Source organism: Alligator sinensis, unplaced genomic scaffold (assembly GCF_000455745.1).
Source record: "Alligator sinensis unplaced genomic scaffold, ASM45574v1 scaffold499_1, whole genome shotgun sequence".
NCBI lineage: Eukaryota > Metazoa > Chordata > Crocodylia > Alligatoridae > Alligator > Alligator sinensis.
In genome coordinates this window covers 2,642,299-2,668,128 of record NW_005841864.1, presented here as the reverse complement: position 1 = coordinate 2,668,128, position 25,830 = coordinate 2,642,299, and the positions used below count along the sequence as shown (strand labels likewise).

The 25,830-nt window shown below is 40.5% G+C and overlaps 1 protein-coding gene and 1 long non-coding RNA gene across 10 annotated transcripts in view; one reads left to right on the top strand and one right to left on the bottom strand.

The window, feature by feature from the left end:
* Positions 1-25,830, top strand: part of FAM135A (family with sequence similarity 135 member A) — a 127,811-nt gene that overhangs the window by 49,259 nt on the left and 52,722 nt on the right. For 3 of the 7 annotated variants that reach the window (XR_003096494.1, XR_003096495.1, XM_025217017.1), the window contains exons 5-12: positions 2,254-2,393; positions 2,508-2,578; positions 3,009-3,182; positions 7,179-7,305; positions 7,670-7,823; positions 11,425-11,502; positions 15,745-15,794; positions 21,088-21,243. Coding sequence is in view for 5 of the 7 variants with exons in the window: in XM_025217017.1 (XP_025072802.1) it covers positions 2,254-2,393; positions 2,508-2,578; positions 3,009-3,182; positions 7,179-7,305; positions 7,670-7,823; positions 11,425-11,502; positions 15,745-15,794; positions 21,088-21,243 (950 nt within the window). In the remaining 2 variants the exon portion in view is untranslated. Of the gene's footprint in view, positions 1-1,851; positions 1,901-2,253; positions 2,394-2,507; positions 2,579-3,008; positions 3,183-7,178; positions 7,306-7,669; positions 7,824-11,424; positions 11,503-12,585; positions 12,609-15,744; positions 15,795-21,087; positions 21,244-25,830 lie in introns of those variants that run through there. The other 4 variants (XM_025217033.1, XM_025217037.1, XM_025217024.1 and 1 more) reach the window with 4 other exon arrangements.
* LOC112552141 overlaps positions 14,003-25,830 on the bottom strand; it is an 85,547-nt gene continuing 73,719 nt past the window's right edge. The window contains exon 5 of one of the 3 annotated variants that reach the window (XR_003091653.1): positions 14,003-14,765. This is a non-coding gene — a long non-coding RNA (uncharacterized LOC112552141). Of the gene's footprint in view, positions 14,766-18,092; positions 19,209-25,830 lie in introns of those variants that run through there. The other 2 variants (XR_003091656.1, XR_003091654.1) reach the window with 2 other exon arrangements.

Genomic DNA, 25,830 nt, shown 5'->3' with positions numbered 1-25,830 from the left:
CTTCCTTTCCCAGTTCCCAGTTGTAGTCTGTCTCCCCAGGCTGCTCTTTCAATTTCAGTCTCCTGCTTCCACTTCTCTCACCAGCACTCCCTCCTCAGTTCTTCCCATGCACCTCATTTCCATATCTTTCTTCACCACTCTTTGTTCTTCACTGGTTATCTAGAACTAGCCAATTGCTCATCAAGAATGAGGACGGAGCACTGCCACCCACCACCCTGCACCACTGCTGCCTCGCCGGGGGTGGGGAGCTTGCCCCACCATCCCCTCTGTCCCCGTCCTTTAGCACACTGTGCTGCTGCTGTCTCCAGTGCTGCTGGCCTTGCCCCCGCTCAGTCCCCTCTGTGCCCGCCGTCATGGCGGCGCACTGCACTCTGATTGGTAAGCCCTTTATTATATAGGAATAGGGACACCTGTTCGTGGCTGGACACGGTGTTTCAGGCTGTCTACCTCCAGCTCTCATAGTCAACTGCATATCTAGCCTTTCACTGTTTGTCCTCTTCTTGTGACTTGGATGTCAGAAGGATAGAGTCATATATGTACCTTGAAATTCTCTAAATGTTATATACTATCTTAATCTGAAAAATGCACAGTGGCTCAGCTCAGTAGCTCTTTTGTGAGAAAAATGCTTATTCTGTGGATTAGATTAATCAGATAAGGGCTAGGATATCTATTTCTACAGTACAAGAATAAAAGAATTCCTTACTGGTTTTGTTTAGTGACTCCCTAGCTGGTCTTTTCAGTTCCTTCACAATGAGGCTAAATATTAGCTATTAGGAACTAACCCTCTTGTATGGCTCTAAAGCTGAGGAGAGACTTGTTGAGAGAGACTGTAGGTCATATAAATGTACTAATCTGGTGTCTTGTGAAGATTCTCACCATCAGTAGTACTGAGCAGTGATGTAGTAGTCCTAGTTCCCTATCACCCTGGAAGACAGATAAAGGTAAAGGACCTCCCTTCTAATTGTAGTTCTTTGGGTTTGAGCTTTGTTTTTATTGTTTTGTTTTTTAAAATAATTAAATGGGGAGAGGCAGCCACTTCACACAAGTCGGTGTGAGTGCGTGGAAGCCCCTGGCTTGTTTACTTTTCATTCCATCCAGGAAGAGCACACACCAACTGCTGAAGCTTCCTTAGCCTGACGAAGGGTTTTTGAACCCGAAAGCTTGCTTAATAACTATTCTCCAACCATTTGGGTTGGTCTAATAAAAGATATCAAATTCACCCAAGGAACCTTGTCTGCCTATGTCCTTAGACCAACACGGCTACAACCCAAACCCCTGGAAGACATGATGCATTTCATGTCATATCGCCACTTCAGCACATCCCTACTTAATAACAAATTCCAATTTTTTGGCAAATTCAGGTAGATACAACTTTTCCCAAGAATGTGCATGTTTGTTCATATGTGTTAACTTTTCTTTTTTCACTCTTAGTCATCCTCGAGAATACCTGTTCTCTCCCACCCCCACATTCACATTAGTTCAAAGCACCCTAAGTGTCATTGTCTTAAAGCGTTCTGGATGGTTGGAGCCTATAAAAGAAACAAGAATTGTGCAGCTATGCAATGCTGAAAATGGGACTATGTGGTCACTGACAGTAGAAAATTACCCCCTGATAATGCTGCCTTTTTTGCTGTTTTTTCAAGATTATGGATCAGGTTGTATACTGCACTCATAGTCTACAGGTGGAGGCAACATGGGCAGTATGATGTGTAAAGGACCAGAAGCTATGCAGCACCTTCATTTTAATTCTGGGTTATCCCCTGATTTCTGTAGTGGCTTTTGAGAATTCATTTTGCCTCTCTAACATGATTTTTCCATCTATAAAATGTGAGTTTTTCTTAACTCTCTCAGGATGGTGAGAGGACTGATTCATGTTTATACTGCAGGTTGAAGATGAAAGGTAGGACTGACTGAAGTTTATCATTTCTGGTTCATAGGAAATTTCAGTGTTCTGAAATATTTTAATTGCAGTGCAGAATAAAGCCAAGCAATGTATCTTGAAAAAATACTGAAACAAAACATGCCCTGTAGACACTAAGTTATTGACTGAAATTGACATTCAATGTCCTAATTCTAATAGCAGTGGTGAAACTTGCAAGATTCACTCAGCAGCCGATATGGTTTGGTTTTTAAGGTCTGTAGCTTCAGGGCAGCCCCACCCTGTAGACTGCTTAGAGTCAGGAACCCCAAGCTCTTCAGATTCACAGGCCAATTCTGTTAATGCTTTTCTGTTACTTATGTTTGTATTTTCAGGTGCTGATCTTGCCTTTCCAGCATCAGTCCATGACAACTTAGTTTGCAGTAAAACATTTCAGATTCTTTACAAAAATGAGGAGGTTTCTGTGAATGATGTTATGATCTTCAAAGTTAAAATGCTGTTAGATGAAAAGAAGGTAATCTGTCATTCAAATAAAGCAAATTATTCAGATATTTCAGTGTCTTTAGGGATAATTTGCACTGCTAATAATAATGGACACGCATGTCATGTTTTTATAATTCCTTTTCAGATTGAAGAATCCCTTAATGAAATGAATTTCCTTTTAACTTTAGATCTGCACTTCACAGATACAGATTATTCGTAAGTTTAAGTATAATACAGATATTCTTAGCGCACTAAAATTCTTGTTAACTACTCTTACATGGAGAATTTAAAACTATATCATACGTAAAATATTGTTGTAGAATATTTGAGATATTCATTAGAAATGTGTTAGGGGTTAAAAAATCTAGGCAATATAATTGTAGACTTCAGTTATAGATTTTAGGAGATTTTATTATTGTTTGCAAATTCATCCTAGTGTTTCCTAGTAGAGATGTAGATGATGTCTATACATTCCATAATGTTAAACCAGTATTTAGAGTCTTTTTTATTGTACAGTTTGTGATACTGGTCTTCAAATTAACTTGTTTTAAATAATTTTAGTTGTGTGTTGCATTCCTTATTTTATTACTTAAGTACAGTCACAATTTTTGAAGTAATTACACATATTGGTTTAATTTTTTTTTAGGCCAGACGACTTGAGCATGCTGCAGCTAATTAGTAGCCGAACATTAAAGTTGCACTTTAATATACACTGGGGCCTTCATCACTATGTCAATGTTATGTTTGATTACTTCCACCTCTCTGTCATATCTGTTATAGTCCATGCCTCTTTGGTTGCCCTACACCAGCCATTGATAAGGTAATAGCCCCTTAATACAATGCAATGAAAATACTGGGTTTAGTATTTGAGAATTTCAGAAAGAATTAAGCTTGTATGATATATATTGTACTTTAAAAGGTTTGGATTTCAAGTGTTTGTTTCTGTTTACACAAAAAGCTGGATGAATCCTTGCATTCCAGTTTTGTTTTGCAGAAGAGAGATGGGGTCAGTAAACAAAGGATATATAGCCTTTCGGCAGGATCATAATTTACAGAGATTATAATGGAAGGCTTTATTTCTGTTTGTATTTTCTATATATCCTAAATAAGAGTGGTTCTTTTGTACTTGTTATGCACTCATATTTTGGACAATCTCTGACACAAAGATCTTATAATCTGTTATCCATTGGTATTTTCTCTCACAGTATGAAGGTCAGAATGGGAGAGAGACATAGTGACTCATTCAAATTCTAACAACATTTTGGCACAGCTTGGAACTCTGAACCTACATTACTGAATTGCAGTGCAATATTTTGATCCAGAGGAACCTACATTACTGAATTGCAGTGCAATATTTTGATCCAGAGGTTAAAAACATCTTCTGGCTGGGGGTAGCTGGAATGACCCAGTATGGGGTGGAGATGACTGGGCATTAGCACCCGGCTGCTACTGCTGCTTCGCCCTGCCTCTTAGCTGCAGTGCAGTGCTGTGCAGTGTGGTGAAAGCTGCACTCCACTGGAGCAGCAGGTGGTGTGTGCAAGAAGAATTCCCCCCTGCCTTTCTCCTGGTCAGTGTCTGTGGTGCAGGTAGAGAGAGGCTCTATGCCACCAAAGGCATGGCTCTGCAGCATGGATTCAAAAGGCTCCATGTTCTGTCTCCACATTCTGTCTCCAAAGCAACTACATCTCCTGTGCTTTTAATAACGTGGCTCAGCTATTGTACTTAATCAGAAACTAGCTCAAATCACCATTGATGTTCATTTTATAGTTCTGTAAGAAGATAAATATAATTTTGGTATCATCTTTGTGCTTGCTTTTGCAATACACCACTTTGTGTTATGGACTAGTAAGAGAAAGGGGACAGATGGTCAGGTAGTGGTGAGTTACTGGAAGGAGAAGAATCTTTCCCTTCTGTGTTGAAAACCAATTGCTGGTATGGTTATTGGTCCAAGAATAAGGGAAGATGCCTGCAATAGATGCTGTTAGTACACTTGCAGTTACTGCACTTGTTGTTCTTGGTGCACTACTCTTCTTTTTCATGGTACTTGTCACTGTGATAAAGGCAGTAGCATCTGTAAATGCCTCTTTCTCTGCCTTTCTTGAAAAGTAAATTAAATTGTTTGAGGAGTTTCATTTTCTGGTTTAAAATAAAAATACTCCACTGCTCATTCTTGTTTTTTCTTAAACTTTAAGTTTCTAGGCTATAAGGTGCTACCCTGCCATGCCTTCTGCCTAGCTTGAGATTCACTACCTCTTTCTTAAATTTATCACTAAATAGTTTTCAGACTCCTTCCCTGCCTCATCTTCTTGCAAATATAAAGTGAGGAGGGGAGAAATCTCAAAAAAGCATTGATTTTGTAACTTAATTGCTTTCCCAGTAGCATATTTTTTTATGTTCCTTCCAAGTCTTCCCATATGTTCAATGCCACCTCCCTTTCTCTCTCTGAACTGCTTCTAAGTCTTAGGCTGTATGCACATGTTCAGATTACTTTGAAGAATTCTCATGGGTTTTATTCCCCTGACAGAAAAACTTACTAGGAGACATCTGAACAGACATTCTAATGCTGAGCCCCTGAAGAGAAGAGAGCTTGCAGTGCTGATGCTGCATAGCCAGGGTGTCCCTGTGCTCACATCTTGGCATGCTCTGCAGGCTCCCTCAGTGTACCTGGTGACAGAATGTAGCAGTGCACAGGCCATCTGGTTAGCTGACCTAGACTGCTTAGAGTCAGCTTGTGTCTCCCTGCAGCACAATGTGGGGATTGTGAAGGGGGCGTGTTCTGCTCCCTGCTCGGCTGGAGTAGTAGAGTCCAGAAAGCGACACACAGTCTCCCTGGGAGGGAGGAATCGGGAGCGGAAGCAGAGATACTGGAGGACTGTGTTGTGGCTTCTCTAAGAAGGTTAAGTTGTAGAGACATTCCCTTTCTCAGGAGAAATTCTTCCAGGAGCAATTTAACTCTAGTAGGCCCTGGGCTTTTTTGTCTCAGTTTGCTGTACGCATAATTACCCATTGTTGGTTCTTAAAGCGGAAAGTGAATGAAGCTATTTAACTTTATCTCAACTTTATGTGAAAAGAGACACCAAACTTGATAGGAACTTTCCTGTGGCTTCAGCCATTCTTAGTGTAGTCCATCCAAAATTATTTTAAAGTAATATTTTGAAGATACAATTTAGTTCAGCGTGCTTTTTATATAATACCTTTTTTATAATTGCTGTTGGGAGTCTGACACAGCTCCAGTTCCTTATACCCTCCCTTCAGCCCAGGCCTTTCTCCCTTGATCCAAATGTAACAAAAAGTAAAAAGTTCCAAAATAGTATGTCATTTCAAGAGGTTTCTGCTACATTGTTTGCATATCACATGCCCCCAAATAAAGCATGCACCTTGTTTTTGGAAGACAAAGTTGGGGGGGGGGGGATTTTTCCGGAGTCATGCCTTACTCTACAGTACATCTTCCTGGAAACATAGTAGCCAGGAAGTATGGCAGGAAGAACTTCCTTGTGTGGCAAGGCAGCAAGAAGACTAGGCCCCGGACCCTTGCAAGGGCAGTACCAACCCTTTGCTACTTTAAATACTTTATTATTTACAGGAACATATGTAAAAAAACTATTGTTTCTGCACCACAAGCCTCATCAAGATAGCATGCAGCAGCTCACTTGCCTGGAGCCAGGTCAGTTGTTCCTTCAGGCATAAGCTGCAGTGCTCAGCTGATAGCTATGGCTGTGAGAGGGTTAACACAGGACTTCGCCCCTTCTGCTTGCTGTAGTCAGAGACAAGCAGCCATCCATTTTGGCATCCAAAAGTAAGCAGACACTGTACTCTGTATTGCTCCCTGTTTCTATTCCAACAAAAAAAAATTCAGCTTCCCTGTCTAAGTCATACACCACAGTCATGGAGGACAGATTTTTTTTGGCAGGGTTGGGGGACACTGTGTGTGATATGCAAGTAACTACAATATTTTGAAGTATTTCAGCCACTTGTAGAAGATTTCAAAGGACCTGTATGTTGGACAGCTGGCCCTTTAAAATGTTTCAAAGGCTTTTGAAATGTTTCAGTTAAGTGTGCTGACACTCTTTGTATCATGTTCTCTTTCTTGCAGCATCTCCTTTGGGAGAAACCTGAATCTTGTATCATATCTCACACTATTCCTTTAGGCTTCCCTGTGGTCTGGGTCATGACTTGATCTTTCAGCTAGGTCATATCCACATTCTTACTCACCTTTTCCATCCAATTTCAGCTTCCTAGTTGAGTTTTTAACAATCCTTGTCTTCTGAGGAAAGCGCTCACTAGCTGGTCTATCCTTGTCAGGGCAGGACTCAACAGCCACTCAGTCTTTAGTAATATCCTCAGAGGGGATTGGTAGGTGAAACCAAGTCTACCAGCTCCTCTGGGTTTTAGCCCAGGGACCTTGCTATAAACAGCTGGTCAGGTATTTTGACACTGCTCCTGCATGGTGTATTCTACTCCCCTCTTCCCCTGTTTCTCATCTGTTTTATGTTCATCTCCCACCAATCAAGGTCTCTTGCCCCTCTCATAGGAGCAGTCTTTCTGCACTTCTCAGCTAGCCTCTTAAGGGCCTTCTCCCTTTTATGTCCAATACCCACTGAGTGTCAGGGGTGGGGCTAATTGAACAAAGATGGCCAGTCCCATGTATTTGCACTGTCAAGGATACTGAGTAGCTTTTATTCTCACTGATTTTTATTAAGAATATATGTGCTTTAAGAACTTCTGATACATTTGCCAGAATAATTTATCATAGTATTTATGCACTCATTGTTGCATCCTTTCACTATTTATATGAAGTGCATATTTGTTTTTGCAGCTTTCCTCGCCCAGTGAAGACTACATGGTTGAATAGGAATGCACCAGCACAAAACAGAGACTCTGTAATTCCTTCTCTTGAAAGTGTGGTCTTTGGCAATAACTACACAAAACAGTTATCAGCAGATGTAAGAATATAATCTATCAGCATTTTTTTTGATGGACAAAATAAATATTTTATTGGGAAATGTCTTTTAAGAAAATGATAATAAAAGGGTGAACATTATGTAAAGGCCTTTTACTATGCATAGTGACATGGGTAAGGAGAACTCTTCCAAAAAGCTATGCTATATGTTTCAAGATTTCTTACATAGAAAGCTTAAATTATTTAGTTCATAACTTTGCTGGGGTGCGATATCTTGAGAAAATTGCAGAAAGACTGATAAGAATTAGTAAAGGGTAGGGAAGGATTTAGAGATCTAACTTTTTAAAATTTTTCTGTTAATTCAAGATTTTTATCTGAAAATAATATTTGCATGCATCCTTTTTTAGGGCTGCAGTTTTGTGATTGCAGAGTCCTTCCTGAATCATGCCTACAATTTCCACTATACACTTTGCGCCAGTTTGCTACTTGCATTCAAAGGGTTACATAGGTATTTCATCATGATAACAAAGGAGCTCCCTTCCTCTCACCGAATTGAACTGGGTATGTCAAATATAATAAAATAAATCGCTTTTATTTTCTGCCCTATTGCTGTGCTCCTTAGAAGAGCCCATCTGAGATTGAAATATAGTTCATCTTATGCCATCTACATATTGTACATCTGTTTACTGCTGGAACTGAAATAAATTGTTTATTAATAGTCCAAGATTTTTTTTTAAAGTACTCTTACTACAGCTCAGCAAGCTGACGTGTACTCTTTTGTAAATTATTTTTTATAGCTCTTAATTTTAAGATTTTTTTCAAATTGGTATATCTGATCTTGAGAACATTTGAAATAATTTCTTAATCTAAACAAAATACTACAATCATCTGTATGCTGTAAGGAAACATGATAGTGTATAGTAAATTTTAAATTTTTTTAACCTGAATTTTCTAACACAATTTGAAAAGAACACTATGGTAAAAAAAATTGGAAATTTAAGACTAATAAGAAGAAATAGCTTTTAATTCAATTGTTTGGTATCAATTCTTAAATTGACCTATTCAAATTGAATTCCTACCCTGTGTTCAGCATCAGGTTAGTATGGTTAAGGCATGCCAGCTTCAACAGTCAGCAGCACACAGAGTGACATGGCTAGCATTATTTCCTTCTTGTCTCGACTCTAGCTCAGATGACTAGGTATTCATTTACAACTGGGTCAACTGGGGACAGCTGCAGCATGAGTCCAAAGCAGGGCCTCCAGCTGTTGCAATTTGCCTTAACTGCTCAGGCATCATGTCTCAGAAAGCTGACCAATTACCGTATTTATTCAAAGCCAAGTGACCCTACAATAATTAAGATACTAGACATGAAAGATTTATCAGTGTTATAATTTTCCATGTGTGGAATCTAACTATTGGAGGGTCATCTTAAATGCTTCCCCCCACTGCTGCATTGAGACAAGCAGTGGTGAGGGGACAGGTATCAGGGAAGTCAAATGGCCTGACTTTTGCCTCCTGTTGTTTGTTCCCTGTCACCACTTACCCTCCTGTGCCTGACCCTCCTGTGGTATCTGGACCATTGTCGCCTTCTCCTCCACTACTTCCTCCCACCACCTCTGCCTCCTCCCCCTACCATGTGCTCTACCTCTGCCACCTCCTCCCCACCACCACCTCTGCTGCCATTGCCTGTGTTCTGCCACTGCCATCTGCTCCCCCACTGCATCTTCTTCCCATTCCAGTTCCCTCCACTTCCATTCCCACCTCCAACCCTGCTCTTACTTGGGCATGGAACAAATGGTTGCTCTAGCCCTGGGCTGGAGCAGAGCTGCTAGTAGAGAGTAAGCAACAACTGGGGAGAGGGAGGAGAGCAGAGGTGGGGAAAAGCAGCTCTTGCGGCTCTAACCTGAATCTGGATAGTGACTGGAGTCAAAGCTGTAGCAGTCAGCTGCTCTCCTCACCACCTTGTACTTAAATCCAAAAGGAAGGGTTTCCCCGCTTATGTTAAATGGGGAAAAAACCCATCTTGGATTTGAGTAAAAACGGTAATATTATTTAATTACCTGAGACTTCGGAAAAACAGTCTGAATATTCTATGGTTAAATTGTGTAAAACTTTACAGTAATTTAAGTAAGATTAATTTTGAAAGGATCTGTTTCCTTAGCATGATGAAACCATCATAGAATATTCTACGATTAGAAATATATACAAAGGGATGGCATATAAATTCTGTTGACTATGTAGAACTTCTTACTGGAGCTTGAATCAGCAACCTTTCACAGGTGTTGCTTTGAAAATTATTGTAAGAAAATGTAGTTTTAATAAAATGCAGGATTGTTATTTAAGTCTGTTCTGAGGTGTGATGTTCTCAAGAGCCATTCTGTTTTTTTTAATCCAGGACATTGTTTTTCATCCAGGAAAATGTAAAGATTTCTTTTCTTTTAAAGTAAAGAAATCTTTTGAAATGCATTGTACTTTGTCAGTAGATTTTGCCAGTTGTACTAATTTTGCCTCTTAACAGCTTAGGAAAATAATCAGTATGAATTTGTCATATAAAACTATTGGCAAAATTTTAAAACTATAAGGAATATCCCAGAATTAATAATTTTTATATGGTGTTCTTTTTTTTTCTAGTTAAACTTTTTGTTTTCAACAGTACTTGTAGCACCAGAATCTGAGGCTTTCTGTTCACCAGAGGCAACTAATAATGCTTATAGCTACATTATTATAAAGCAAAATATACACAATAAAAACAGAGAGAACACTATTTACAGACATATAATACAACCATATTGTATTCTCCAAAGCCCACTAAGCCAACGGAAAAATTCCCTTAGATCTCATTGGGCTTCTCTTAGACTGTGGTTGGCAGCCTTTTGCTGGCACAGGTGGAAGGTTTATAATACCACCAAGGCTGTGGGCTAGGTATCTTCCTCCTCCCTGCACCAGCCAGTCAGCTGCCAGATTTCCAGTCCCTCTGCAGCAGGGGTAAACAGGGAAGCAACAGGCTCCTCAGAAGAGGGCAGTGCTGTGGAGTAGAGGGGCGGCACAGCACAGCTCCATGAAACTGATCCCCCATGTCAGATCGCACCTCTGTAGGCTGGATCAGACATCTTTGCTGGCTGGCTTTGGCCCACGTGCTGTATGTTGCTGACACCAGATTTAGAGCAATAGCTCTTTAATCAGCATCTTAACCTACATTGAGATAATGCAATTTAGAACAGAAATGGTAAAAATAATTATATTTCATTATTTGAAAATTAATTTTTGTACAATATATAGTATATATTTATTGCTTACACTTTGTTTTATTTTTTTTCTAAATCTTTTCAATACAGTTTGCTAATATCTTTTGTTTTCTTATTTATGGATTTTTTCAGTTATTTCAGTTATATACTCTATCTGGAATGTGTATGTGACAAGTGACTAATACTTTTGATATAGTTACTAACAGTGCTAATATTGCTTTTTTTCTCATGGAAAATAACCAGTACTGATAGGTAAGAACTAAAAATGATTTTCTTTTAAATGCAGCAGTAGATAGAAAGTCAGATATTTGTATTTCTACAAATATCCAAAAATAAGGAATACTGGATTTGCACCAAACTGCACATTATTTTTGTCACTAAATATTACTATTTGCCTTCAGTTTTTACACAGTATAATCTGTTCGATATCTGAGATTGAAACAGACATTTGGGGAAAAAAAAATCTCAAATTCTTTTAAAATCTCAGAAAAAGAATTGTTAGTCTTTGATTTAAATTAAATGTCTTTATCTTTTTTATTTCATTTCTTTTGCTTACTTCTATGATGTACATTTTTATTCATGCAAAAATGTCCATATATTTATAAAAATATAGTGACTTCACAACATAATGCACAAAATACTGTTGAACATCTTAAATAAGTTTGTTTATTAGTATTTGAGCAATGTTGGTTTAAAAAATAAACAAATTAGAAAATTTCTCAAGCAGATGTTAATGTACATCATGAATAACTAAGCTAGAAGCTTTACTAAAATCTTTGCTTCAGTGTTTTGATCTAATTGCACTAATTACTAGGCTAGCAATAAGCTTTCTTACTAACTTTAAGGCAAATAATAACAAAGCACAGATGGAAAAAGAGTGTAGTAACTAGTCATGTGTATGCAATCCCTATAACTAGCCAAGGCCAGCATGCAGGTCCTTTATGAACGCCTTCTCAGAAGAAAATATCTACGAACCCAGAGAGACGCCTATCTAGGTATGTTTTTAAAGCAGGTGATATAACCCCTTAGCATTTTATTAGTAGTACAGAGTAATTTTGCTTTATGTTTAAACAGTAGCAGAAAATGTAAGGATCATATTTGGCTCTGATGCAAGTATATGAAATTCCAGTGAAATCAGTGGAGTTGAGCATACTTGTAGCTGGGTTGAATCTAGATGTAATGACTGGTTTAGTGACTTTTTGTTTTATCTAACCGAAATGACTGAAAGGTTTAAATGGTTACAGTTGGAATCATGTAGCTGGCTAAAATGAAATTGATTGGTACAACTTAACATTTCTAAATGACAAGACTAATGTGTTTCTCTCTGATGAATCTTTTATATCTTCACTGGAACCTCAAAACTCATTTCCCCTACATCTAAACAAAGCACACTCAAGACCTAAATTGCAGCACTTCCTATTTAAATGGATAGTCTCTCCTTTTGGAAACTGCCAGTAGTGCTTCTTAATTGGCCAGAGAATGTTGTTATAATGCAAAACAGATTTTGATGGGGAGAGCCAAACTGGTGCACAGATCATACCCAGGTCTATTACATGACAGTGCAAAGAATTCTTAGGGTATCAGCCAAATCAAACATAACGGCATTTTTCTGGTTATTTTTATGTTTATTTTTTACTGTTTTTAAAAACAGAACCAGCATAATTGCATCAAGTAAAATAGCAAGATAAAACTTATTGATAAAGAATGCTTTATTTACTGAGATGATTGAAGTTACTTTTGATTAATTAAATTATAGCAGTATTATTATAATTTGTAAACTTTTCCATTAATGCACTTGTTTCTCAGAGGATTGGCTATTGTATAAAGTGATTCCCGTTGGCAGTTTCACATGTAGGGTAAACTTCCAGTATTGAGTATGATAAATAAAACAAATAGCTTTTTTACCTTAACCAAGAGATTGAATGTGTGTGTCCATACACAGAATTAAAAATGTCTATGTGAATTTTGCCACTTTTTTCAGAATAATTCTCTTTAGCATTTATTTAGCCAATAGAAATATATGATTTTAAAAAATGCTGTTTTTACTAGTTTCTGACAACTTTATGCATTTCTACAAATTGAAAGCATGGTTTCTCAAAAGGTAAATAAACTTTTAGTTACATGGACTAGACAATTTGTTGTTATTTGCAAGATCTAATTAAAATGATGCGATTATTTTTAACTAACTATTTACCCAGTACTTCAAGATAAATTGGGTAAATACATTGTTACCCTGAAAATATGTTGTTCTTAAGTATATCCTATAATTCTTTCTTCATTCTTTAAGGGTTGTTGTATTGACTTCCATGTTTCCGTGAGAGAATGTATTTTCTCATTTTTCCTCGATTCTTATGATGATTCAGTGATTCAGAAAATGGAATTAAATCAGGGGTGTCAAACTCATCTGGTCCAGCAGGCTGGATGAGGTTGTTGGGCTGGTCTGATGGCCGGACTGGGACCACACACCGGAGCCAGCATCTAGGGCTGGTTTGGCCTCATATAGAATATACCTCTTGCCAGCCCGTTCCTCCTACAGCGCATGCACCTGGTCCAGACATCAGGCATGCAGAGCTGGTGTGACATGTGGGCTGGGCCCAGTGTCACATGCAACACAGAGGGTTCAGGGTGTGGGTTGCATGTGGCACTCTGCCAGACCAGCCCTGCGCGCTAGCTCTGGTGTGGCCTAGTCCAGACTGGCCCCAGAGCCAGAGCTCAGGGCCTGTCTGGCACAGGCAGCACAAGCAGTACCCGCCCTTGACTGAGTCCCTGTGCTGCATGCAGTGCCTGTGGCAACAGGTCCAACCTGCATGCCAGACTGGTTCTGCACACCTCATGTGGTACATGGCGCTGGTCTGAGACTCATGACCCAGATCTTACGGCTCCATAGACTAAATCTAGCTTGCAGGCTGTATGTTTAACACCCCTGAATTAAACCATACAAACTGGATACAAACATGAGTTTAGACTGCCACCCTTACTTGTGAGAGGTGAGGTGAGTGAAGATGGCAGAACATAGTCCTAAAGAAATGTTTATGTCTAGATTAGTTGTTTTTTTCTAGTATTCCATTTTTTTGTAATACAGCAGTATGATGAATATTGAGAGTAACTGGGGCAATAAATTATCCCATGTCAATATAAATCATTAGGACTACTGAGAGTGCTTCAATCCAAAGATGTACACACATCTTATTTCAAAGATATTCATATTGACTTTTAACAAGATGACTCCTACTGCCCCAGTGAGAATAAGTGTGGAAGAATACAGCACATCAGAATTTACAAAAACCAGAAATTTATTTTCATAAATGTCATACACGTTTTGCAGCCTGATTTTGAGCTGCTACGTCACAAAACTGACACATTGATGATAATGGACTGCTCTTTTTGAAAAAAAGATGTATTTCTTAAGTATGAAGAACTAAAACAACAAATTTTGTTCGTTTTTCTTTTAATAGCAATTTATTTAACACTATATTTCTTACTAGAGTACTCTTTAAAAACTTTTTAAAAATTTAAATAACGGGAAGATCCACAGTTATTTTGTTAAATGGTCTTAGAATTTAGTGGTGAACTTATTTTATTTAAGTACATTTTGTACCATTCTCATCATTTTCAGTACTTAGCATGATCTAACTCTACCAGCATCCCCTAAATTCCTTTAGAAAGAAAAAAATAACAACTGTCACCTGATATTACATAATATTATCATTTATTTTAGTTTGGCAGATACTGAAAGAAATAGTTTTAAAAGATACATATATATATATTTAAAGTGTGTAAGCTCATTTTCAGTGACGCAGCCTCCTTAATTAATTAGGCATTTCTGAACATTTTATACAAAATCTTTGTTTTTACATATTCAAAGTTTGTAAATGCATATGAGATATACTTGTGTATATATATTTAAAATCTTTAGAAAAACCACAAAATACAAATACAATTTTTATATACACTTTTAAAATATGCAGACTAATTTGTTATGAAATTAAGCTACTGATATCAAAACATTTGCATCTAGAAATGGTCTATAATTGAGAGAAATAAAAATGTTATAGTTTATTTAACTACTTTGCACCATAATAGCATTAGGCATACAGACAGTCCTGTTGACTTCAGAAAGACCACTTCGTTGTTTAACATTCTTGTGTTTATACTTTTTTCATTTGAAGTCCGCTTGTTTTCTGAAATAAGAAATATAATCAGTCCTTGGTCCTGGATGCTGTAGTTTTATCCATCAGGATGGAGGTCTGCTGAAGTTCTGCAGATATCCAGCAACACACACATTTGTATTATTGTCGCTTTTGTCTTAATTTAAAATTTGAACAATCATTCTTATATAATAAAGGGCTTAGGCCGTCTGTCTGTCCATAATGTTCTTGGAACACTCTGATTTGGTTAGTGAAACAACCAGTCAGAATGTGGAGCACTGCCATGACGGAGGGGTGAGGCCAGCTGGCCTTGCTTCCCTGCTCCGGCCATGTCATTGTGGCAGCTTTCCACTGCCTCCAAGGAGCAGAGCCGCAGGGAGAGCAAGGCCAGCAGCACTGGAGGCGGCGGCAGCGTGGGGTGCTGGCGGAGGGGGCGGTGGGGCAAGCTTCCCCACCTGCTCCTTCCCACTTCTGGGAAGCAACAGCGGTATGTGGTGGTGGGTGGCAGCGCTTTGTCCCTGCCTGCCCCCCATCCCCTGTCATTCTTGATGGGCAATTTGCTAGTTAAAGTATAAATGTCAATTTAATTCTATTATGTGGCTTTACTTTAAAGCGACACCATCAATTTAAAAATCATGCTTTTGTCTAAGGCCATTATTTAAAATAACATCTAAACTTATTAATAGTTTGTTGTATTTTTTCTCGTTTAAAAGTGTTTGTGTGTACACTTGACCATACATCACGCATAGTTTACCTCTGTATAGTCTATTATGCATTTGCTATAGTTTTTCTATTTTTTTAACATGAATGGAAAAGTTGAAATAGAATTTAAACTAGGGTTTAAAATAGGCAAATGTCATTATAAATTGAACTTAAATGTCACAGGAAATAAGTGTTTAATGTAATCAGTTAAAACTTTTGACTTGAGTTTTTAAATTTATTATATTTCAAGTTGATGGTGGCTCTTTAAGCAGCATCAGACTGTCTTTGACAGTGTTGTTTAATGGGAGAAGATTATTTGCTTGAAAAATATAATTTTAAATATGGTAAAATGTGTTATTTCAAGCTTATGTACTCTAATTTTTCCAGAGAACATAGATGTAGAAGCTCGCCTAACAGAACTATGTGAAGAAGTAAAGGTATTTACTGTCCTTCATTTAAAATAAATGTAAAATAATTGTAAGAAACAGGAGTCTGTTGCCAATATTTTAGATACTGTATTAGAGAGAAAAGACTGGTAGGGGCCATTCCCAGTATTTGATGTTGCTACAATTTCTCTCAGATATTCCTTATTCCAAGACATGACACTCATTGTACTCTCCACACAAATTTGGTGGTCCGTTTATTGTTGAAACGTCTTTGTATTTGAAAAAGATGTGTACTCTATAAAACTGAAATTATAGGCAGGATCAATATTTACACTAAAGGGATGAATCCCATAATTAAGCTTTTCTCAAGTGCCTCTTGCTGTCACACATTGTACCCTACATGTGCCAGGGTAGGTTGAGATTGATGGTTCCCAGTGACGTTTGAAATGTGGAAGGTAGTTGAATCATTCTAATATTTCTTTTCTTCCAGTTAGACTGTTTAGTGCCAAACTGTCAAATCTTAGATCTCTCTTTTCTCCTAAACTATATTCCCCTCCTACAAATCCTTCTCTGTCCAGAATTCTAACTTCTTAAAAACAAAATAGACATTCAGTACGTTCTTTTCTGTTTTAATTTCCTCTTCATGTTTGATGATGATTTCCTTCTACTGCCACCGCTCCTATAATTTACTTAACTTTCCTTATTGTAACTAAATACTTGACAATGGTTTCAGGTGTTCCTGAAGAGGTGAACTAATTGTAAATTATTCATATATAAGGAACTAGTCTAGATCCCTGTTCCTGATCATGGTTTCCCTCCCATGTAGCCTGTTCCCTTCTTTCTCTGCTGGTCCTGCAGTTAAAAAGACTGTGTTGTGAAATAATGCTTCTCTGTTCCATGCAAATGTCATTTGTCTCTCTGACCATTTTGAATGTTCTCTCCCTCTTTTTTCCTCCCTACATCTCCCAGTCCCTCAGGCTCTGTGGTTTTTAAGACCCAGACTCCATTTTTTCTCCCTTTGTGATTAGAGATTTTCTATTTTTCTGACCTCAGGCCTTTGCAGAGAAGCTGCAGAAAACTGTTTTAACCTATGCAGATGTCCCAAGTTACTTCGATTTCAACAGGAGTGTTCAGATCAGCTCAGGCAGCATATGGCTTACCCCAGTATACACCAAGGCATTTCCTGATGCAGCGCTTCCAGCTAAAACGTATAAGCTGTAAACAGACAGATTTCCCAAGTTACCATATATTCCATTTTTCTTCCTGAGAAAGACCCAGTTCTATCCTGTCTGCCTCTCTACTTGCTGTCCTGTCGCATCCTACTCTTTTGTCTTCAGCATTCTGTGACATAACTCTTTATTCAGTCTCCTTAGATTTATTTTGTAACTCTGTCTTTATGTCCTCTGGCTTGGTTTCTGCTTTCTTGATTCCATCAAAACTGGCTTAAACAAGTGAATAGTTCTCCGTTAACAAAGCTTAAAAGAGAAAGTTTCTGAATTATTTCAAAATGCAGACCAACTCCCTGTTATTCAAAAATATATACCTTATTTATTTGTATCTAAGATGACACCTTTATTTCTGCCAGTTAGCATGGGGAAAAAAGCCCTTTGTCTTACATTCACATATAAAGTGGCCTTTGGGGGTGGGGGGAAAGGCAGGCGGCTACTATAGCTTTGACTCTGGCCCTGAGCCTGGATCGGGGCCATACTCAGACCCTCCTCAGCTGCCCTCTACTTGCCCTCCTCAGCTTCTGCTCCCCCTTACTGTCAGGCACAGCTTGGTTCTGGCATGGGCTGGATTCTTTCCCAGACACAGAGTACCTGGAAACTGTACCATGCCCAGCTAGGCAGCAGTGCTGACATGGCTGCATGGCCTCTGCCTGCCCAGTCAGCAGTGCCAAGATGGTTCCATGGCTGGCAGGGGCTTCACTTCCACTTCATAGATTTCTTAGACATTTGGGCTGAAAGGGACCCCAGAGGATCATCGAGTCCAGCCCCTGCCCCAGAGGCAGGAAGTCAGCGGGGATCATAGGATCCCAGCAAGATAAGCATCCAAATGTGTCTTGAAGGCGTTCAAAGTGGGTGCTTGAACCACCTCCAGCAGCAGTCTATTCCAAACCTTGGGGGCTCGGACAGTAAAGAAGTTCTTGCTTATGTCCAGCCTGAATCGGTCGCGGCGGAGTTTGTGACCGTTCGATCGTGTCATGCCTTGGGGCGCTCTGGTGAACAGACGTTCCCCCAGATCCTGATGAGCACCCTTGATAAACTGTGCTCTGGGAGGGAACACAGCCCAAGCAGCATCTGACAGTAAGGATGTGGGAAGGGGCAGGGATTGGCGAGCAGGTGGGAAGGGGCAGGGATTGTGGGGAAGGGCAGGGGAGGGGCAGAGATTATGGGGAGCTGGGAGTGGGGGCGTGCCGGGGGGGGCGGCAGAAGACTGAAAGGAGAAGTGGGGTGGGGCCCAGAGGGCAAGGGGGTCATTTCACCCCCACTAGCCACTGCTTTTCCTTCTGTAGCAATGTGGGGAAGGTGACAACTCTCCAATAATTAGATTCTATACCTGGAAAATTATAACAAATTTATACATTTTCCACATATAGAACCTAATTAATGGGGGGTCTTCTTAAATTAAGGGTCAACTTGGATTTGAGTAAATATAGTAGATCACTGTCTTTTTCATTCTCAATAGTAAAATGTGGTGGCAATTACTGTATTTTCTGTACGCAGAAAATACAGTAATACAGCTGAAATACAGAAATTTTTCTGTATTTTCTGTAATACAGCTGACTCGTCCTCCCTTTCCTGCTTAACTAAAAGCTGGAGCTCCTTCTGAAGACTGGTCTCTACGGATGGATCTATGATTTGAAAAGGACTTAGAAGTCTCCATTGCTGTGAAATAAGGACACTTTTTAAATGAGTATGAAAGTGTATGGTGTAATTCAGTGGTATCCATCCTATGGACTGGATCTGACCTGCGACACTGTATCATCCTGGCTATAGGTTCCCTGCAGGTCTGAAAAATTGGTGGCAAGGAGCCGTAGCAGCATTAATTGCTCCTAGAGCTGTGGTAATTAATACTGTCACTGTGTCCCCAACACCAAATATTGAGACTTGTGGGGAGCTCTGTGGTCTAAAGGTCACACTATGGCCAGATTGTGCTTGTGGATTGATCTTTCACTGGATCTGGCACACGGACTGGCCCAATGCCACTTGTTCAGCCTACAGGGCTGGATTGGTTGAGCACCAGTGGTGTAATGGAATATGTAGATATTTATTTCAGGGAATGGAAACTAAAGAGACCATCCCTAAACGTTATTTACAAGCGACTTTAATGAAATGACGATATAAAAGAAAAACACCCCAAGATTGCAGTCATCTTTGAGGAAGAAAAGCCTAATTTCATAATGGCTGCTTCTTTTGTGGAGCCTCAGACCTTGAAAGTCCTAAGCATCTCATAATATTGGTCCTAGAGGAAACAAATTACCTTTTTAAAAATATAAATAATATGCATAATCATAGTCTCCTGAATCAACTTGGGAATGAAGAAGATTTGTTATTTAAACTAGTTATAAGATTACTTCAGTGTCTCATTTTTATCTCAAGTGTACCCATCACTGGGAATTATATTATTATTGTTTATTATCAGGGATAGATAATGTTTTTAATTACTGACTTTCAGTTTCTGTATAGTTACACTGTAGTTTTGAATTCTGCAAAATACAGGGCTCCCAACTTTGTTTCCATTTTTAAATTACTATCAACATGAGTTTGAGTTTCCATTGTAATCTAGGATCACACAACGTATTCTAAAACACTTACGGTAAGTACCATATTTACTTAAATACAAGACTGGGATTTTTCCCCCATTCAACATAGGGGAAAAAGCTCTTCATCTCACATTCACATACAAGGAAACTTCATTAAATACATTGATTATTTAGAAAAAAGTAGTATAGGCTAAATAATGGAAACTAACCATGAAGTTGATTAAATACAGACAATACTGGACATGACTATAGAACATATGGGCCATATTAACTAAACTTACTAATGGGAGCCTACCACAAGGATAAGTTAGTGCAGCCCATCTGAATAAAATATATGGTAGTGCCCATTATACTCAGTTCCCTCAGCCCTGACTCTTATTCAAGTCATGGTGAGCCACTACATTGAATACATTTCAAATTCCTCAGTACTCTCACAGCCGAGCTATGCTTTTCTTTCCCATTTCCAGTGTTTCCTGTTTCTTCACTGGCCTTAAATATATGGCAGACATCACCAGCAAACGGGGCCCCAAACAGTTCACCCAGAATCCTTTTGTTGTCCCCTGTCTCAGCCTGTTGCATATGATTAATGTGGCCCTGCCCTCCATGAGGTGGAGCTGGACCAGGTTGCCCTGTGCCTCACCTGCATATAATTTTTTTCAGAGGATTCCAGGACTTTTGACAAGAACATCTGGTTTTAGTCATGAATGGGGGCAGAGTAGGGGGTGGTTAATTAGCACATGGATCTTTTGTGGAGGTATCTAGAGTACACGCACGTACTGAACAGTGCTGGGTTGTGGGGTCACCATGGCTTGAAATGGTGTCGACTATGGTGGGGCCCAGCCCATTGAACTGTATTGTAAATCATGAGCCTTTTGGCTTTGGACTGATAGCATGCATAGTTTGTACTATATATAAGCAGGTGCCAAAGTGCTTTTTAAAATTGTTTGTAGAGTACTTGTGCTAAAACTTGCAGCAGTTTCAAAAAAGGTTCAATGCATCGGTTCTGGATTAGCTAAGTCTGTGGGTACCCATAGTAATTTGCCTGTATGCAGTTTGCCTATAGGCAAATTACTACTTTCTAAGTAATTTTTTCAAATTTGCTCCTCACTTCCATGTGCTCAGGGAGACCATGGTCTGACAGTAAGGTGGGGAGGAGCTGCAGGGGGAAGAAGTTGGGGAGCAGAGGGCAGGGGGAGTTCCTGATGTCCTGCCAGATTTACTTTCTCTGCTGTAGCAGTGGGAGGAGGACAAATTCAAGGCAAACCTCCAATAATTAATTTCTATAGTGGGAAAATGATAAGAAATGTATCATTTTTCCATATATAGAATCTGATTGGGGGAGGTGGGGGGTCATGTATCCGTGTAAATATGGTATCTGGAACCATGGAAGTTTTCTTTTAGTAATATAGCTTAGAACCTATAGTGTTTGATGTTTGGACACGCACAAATTTAAAAGTGCCTTTTTAAAATAAATTGTCATGAAGATAAAACAACTAAGATTCTTCCTCGGTTTCATGTAGATTTATGGCATCTATACATGACTGTGTGTTAAGTAAGAATATTTTTTCCTTACTTCAGAAAATGGAAAATCCTGATGAACTGGCAGAACTTATAAACATGAATCTTGCACAGCTTTGCTCTCTTCTCATGGCTCTGTGGGGGCAGTTTCTAGAGGTCATTACCTTAGAAGAGGAAGTCACAGCATTGCTAGCACAAGAACATCATACATTAAGGGTGAGCTTTGAATCTGTCATTATACAGAACAAATTCATATTCTTTATGACACTTTCTACTGAAAATTGTTAGGTCTTCATAAGATAAAACGTTCTAATTTTTCTGCTCTATTTGTGAAAATCAGAGAAGTGAAATGTTTAGAGTAACTCCTGTACTGTATTTATAATTGTATATTAGCTATATTATTGATTCTTCTTGGTGCTTATGTTCATTGCAGAGCTGGAATTCATTACATTTCTGAATAAGTAACACAGATGAGAAGACATTATATAGAGAGCTGTAGAGTGGAGAGTACTTATGCGGGATAAAACACTTTTTCTTCTGAAGGTCTACTTAGCACTCTTTACTTTCCTTGGTATATAAAAGCTGTTCTTGGTAGCCATGAATACAATGTGTATATTTCAAGTGTATATGTCTTATGGAATGACAGTATCCTTAACATCTTGAAAAGAAAGGTTGTTGTGGAGAGAATCTTGAAACAGGAAAAAAAAAAAAAATTAAAAAAAAAAAATATATATATATATAAAAGAAACAACCTTGGACCTGAATTAAAAAAAGCTGTCTTGAGCTTACTTCTGGGAAAACCAGTGAATGCTGTTTGGCAGGGTGAAGTATTTTCCAGACTTACTGAAAAGTCTGCACCATCAAATAAGTATTTTCATGCCTTTATCATGTCTGTGGCTACATGCTATACATGGAATAACCTGGAAGCTGCCACTTATACACACTTTGCACCTGGCCTATTCAATGGCTCTGGCTGGTGAGAACATATTATGCCAGTGCTTTGTACATTATATTAGCTACCTATCCAAACCAGGGTTACTTTTGAAATACTACTTGGTTGGTCTGGGATCCAGCTGTCTTAAGGACCTTTCTCTTCAGGCCCTGGATCAGACTGTTATAATCAGAGATCCGGGTTTTCCATTTCTCATGGAAAAACTGAGAAAAAACAGAGATTTTTCATTTTAATGGAGAAACACGTGTATGTTCCACTTTTGTAAAGAGCTCTCTGCAGGCTGGCAGAGTTCCAGCCTGCAAGGGGCTGGAGAGAGCAGGAGGAGGGTGGTCAGGCTGTGTGCATGTACGCACGCATGCACGCACGCACACACCCCCCCTCTCTCTGCCAGGCAGCCTAGAGAACAGCTCCTGCAGGTAAGTCTGGTGGGAGGGAGGAGGGATTGAGGCCCCCATAGGGAGGGAGTTGGGTGGGCTGGGGTATGCTGCCCAGCCTGGACAGTGCATGGAGCTTGGGCCCCTGGGCCAGAATGCTTAGCCACAGGAGCCTGGTGGGGAGCGGGACAGAGCCACGGGCAGTTGGTCCAGGGGATGGGGGAGTGGGGCTGGCTCCCAGGCTGCTGTGGCAAAGCAGAACACGGGGCAGTGCTCCCCCTCCCTGGCGGGTGATGTGGCTGGAGCAGAGCCTTGGGGACGGGGTGGGGGCAGGTGCAGGCTCACCACTGAGGGCTCAGGGCTCCCTGCCCTGCTGGTCTCCTCCTAGGACCTCTGCAGCCCAGCAGGTGGGATCCGGCATGGCAGAGTAGAGCAGGGCCAGGTGGGGGGAAGCTTGATGCCGCCACCACTGGGAGCCCCGTGCTGCCCTGGCAAGTCTTCACCTACCAACCCAGCAGGAGTGGCGGCAAGGAGTTGTGCCTGTCACTGCTGTTGGGCAGACAAGGAGCTCCTCACCATGGTAGCATGGAGCTCCCAGCAGCAGCAACTAGCTTCCCTTCCCAGTCTTGCTGTGTGCCCAAATCCTACATTGATATTTACGGAAGTGTGCACAGAATACAACTACAAAAACAGAAATTCTGTTCTCTTTCCAAGCTCCAATGTTAAAGACAAAATTGTTACCCAAGATAAAAACAGGCTATGCTATAGTGTAATAATTTAAATGAATATTAATGTAAACTTGATTTTCTCTCTAGGCCTGAGTTCTTTTAGTAAACTAAATATAGCTGAACTCATTAACCCTGTTATGCCCGTCAAAACTATCCCTTTCCCTTACAGCTTCCCACTCCACTGTGAAGCCCCACGAAGTTGGTGTAAAAGCTTTTTTGTTGATTATATCATAGAATTTTACAGCAGTTTTTATTTTTTCCACCACTATTCTGTCCATTTAGATGCATGCTTTCCTTTGTTTTAAGCAAGCTATGCAGTGTCCTAAAAAGTCACTTGATGCTACATAGACTTATCTCAGGCTCTAGCATAAATCCTCTGACTGCTGCGATGTGACAGCGGAATGGGAATTTCAGATTTTAGAAGCAGTAGGGTCTTGGTATTTGTTATGCCTGCACGGAAAGCAGAATTATATTTTGTTAAATGCAAGCTGCTATTTTATTGCAACTTAAGAGGCAGCACCAAGAACTGCTTTTAGGGATACCATTTTGTGGATTCTGTACAGCCCAGGTAAAGTTGCATTTCAATATTCTGACTTTTGTGGATTCTATTTAAGTGTAAAGTAGCATGTTCTTATTTTTAGTGTTGCTTTTACATTTCTCTCCTATTAAAAAAAATAAGAAAGTAAATATTCTTAATGTAAATGAGATTTTAGAAGGGGACTGGAAATGGGCAGTTCCTGTTTCTGTCATTGAGTCCAGTCCTGCAATTCTTACTGAGCAAAAATTTCTGCAGGCAGAATCTTACTTCACTTTTCATGTCCAAATATCAATTACCCAGGCACTGAAGTCCTATTTTTGCCACTCACACAGAGTTTGCCATCCTACTTCATTTACAGTATGGACACATGAATATTTATGTGGCTACCAGGCATGCAGAATAGGCTGAGCTCTGTCTGGGCAGGTACACAGCTGCATATATGTGTACTTAAGCACAAACCCTAAAACTGTGGCTTGGAGTGACAGGCTCGGGTATTTGCCCTCCCCAGATTCTGGGACTTTTAATGGTCAGACAAGCCTGTCTGTGTTCCCCAGTGTTCTCCACCTCCTATCTGTCCCCTGTCATGACTTGCTGTTAAATCTATAAAAGCGGAAGCTGCCTGCAAAAGCTGGAGTGGCCTACTCCTTGGTGCCTCTTACCTTTGTTTTTCACTCTGCTGGTGCACTCCCTATTTAAGAGGACCTTGGGGGCTAGACTTGTGACTTCCAGCTGCCCTCATAGTTATACCCATGCTTTGCCGATGTCAATCAGTATTTGGAGGCTGGGAGGGGAGCCCTGGCCCTGACTCTGCACTTGGCTCCTTAGGCCTTGAGCCTTTGTTGGGGCTTACACCTTCATGGCTTTAGTCCCTTTCCTGTAGCTCTGACCCCCAGCCCTGGTCTACTGTCTTGCCCTCTAGGGCTCCAGGCCTCTGGCCCTGGTCTCTTGTGGTAGTCCCTAGGGTACCCAACCCTGGCTAGGCAGCTTGCATGCTACTCTGTCCATGGGGTTCCCAACCCTGGCAAGGGAGCTCTATGCTGGGTAGCGATGTAAATACTGATTAAATAAAAGTCAGGCTCAAGGATGGAGACTGGCGCAGTGGTGCTGGGCTCCAGCCCATGGCTTTGCAAAGTTAAGGAAGCAGGGTGCTGAGCCCCAGGCCATGGAGAAAGGACTGCATCCACCCTGCTGGAGCAGCATGGCAAGCCAGGGACCCACCAGGCAGGCAGCACAGCCCAGGAAGCCCTAGGGGGCAGCAGCCAATGTGAGAGGCTGCAGCCACCAGTGTATGGCTTCCCGGGCCAGCTGTAGCAGCAAAGGGAGAGTGGAGAGGCAGGCAGCCTTGCCATGCCCCAGCAGGCAGGCAACAGCCAACAAGGGACTTTACCAGCTCACTGCAGGCTCTGGCACGCTGCAAGGGAGAGAGCAAGCAACTCCTCTCCTCCCTCCCTCCGGTAGCCTAGCTATTAGGTACTAATCACCCCTCCCCTCTTCCCTTCCCTTCCTCTTTACTCCTCACTTCCTCTCTCTTTGCCACCTTCCTGTTCCTGCTGGGGCACCTCAGGGCTTCCCTTCCCAAACTGAGCCTGGCCCTAGGCTAAATGATAACTGGTAAGCAAGGACCCATTATCACAGAGCTGATTGGTTAAACAATTAGTCATTTAGCTGTTCATATCCCTAATGCTGGGTGTCGTTCAGGTGACCCTGTGGCCTCCATACTAGCTTCGTAGCCACAGCCCAGTCATGCGATCTCAAACTTAAGTATAACAAAAACGTAGTCAAACGGCTTCCCACTAAAGTTCATTCCCACTGTGGGTCAGTACCCCACCATAGGCTATACTTTCCCCTTAGCTGTCACGGTCTCACTCTTGTGGGTAGCTTAGGTGTTCATGGGCCTGTTTTCTGCAGCCAGCTTCCTCAGGAGCTCCTCTCCCTGCTGCATGCAGAGCCAGACTGCCCATTCTGGCTCAGGCCTTGGGTTTATATGCCTTGAAACCCCACCCCCTTTCTGTCATGTGGCTCCCCAGCCAAACACCAGAGTTTCCCTTTGTTTAAGGGCTGGCCTGTTTTCCTCTACTGCAGCCCTACACAGCCAGCTTAGCCTGCTGTACACTCTTAAAGTAACAGAAGTCTCTGGCTCCCTATTACACTTAGCAAAAATGAGGAGGGCCCTTCTGTGCTTTCACCACATAATCTAGTAGGTAGGGTACT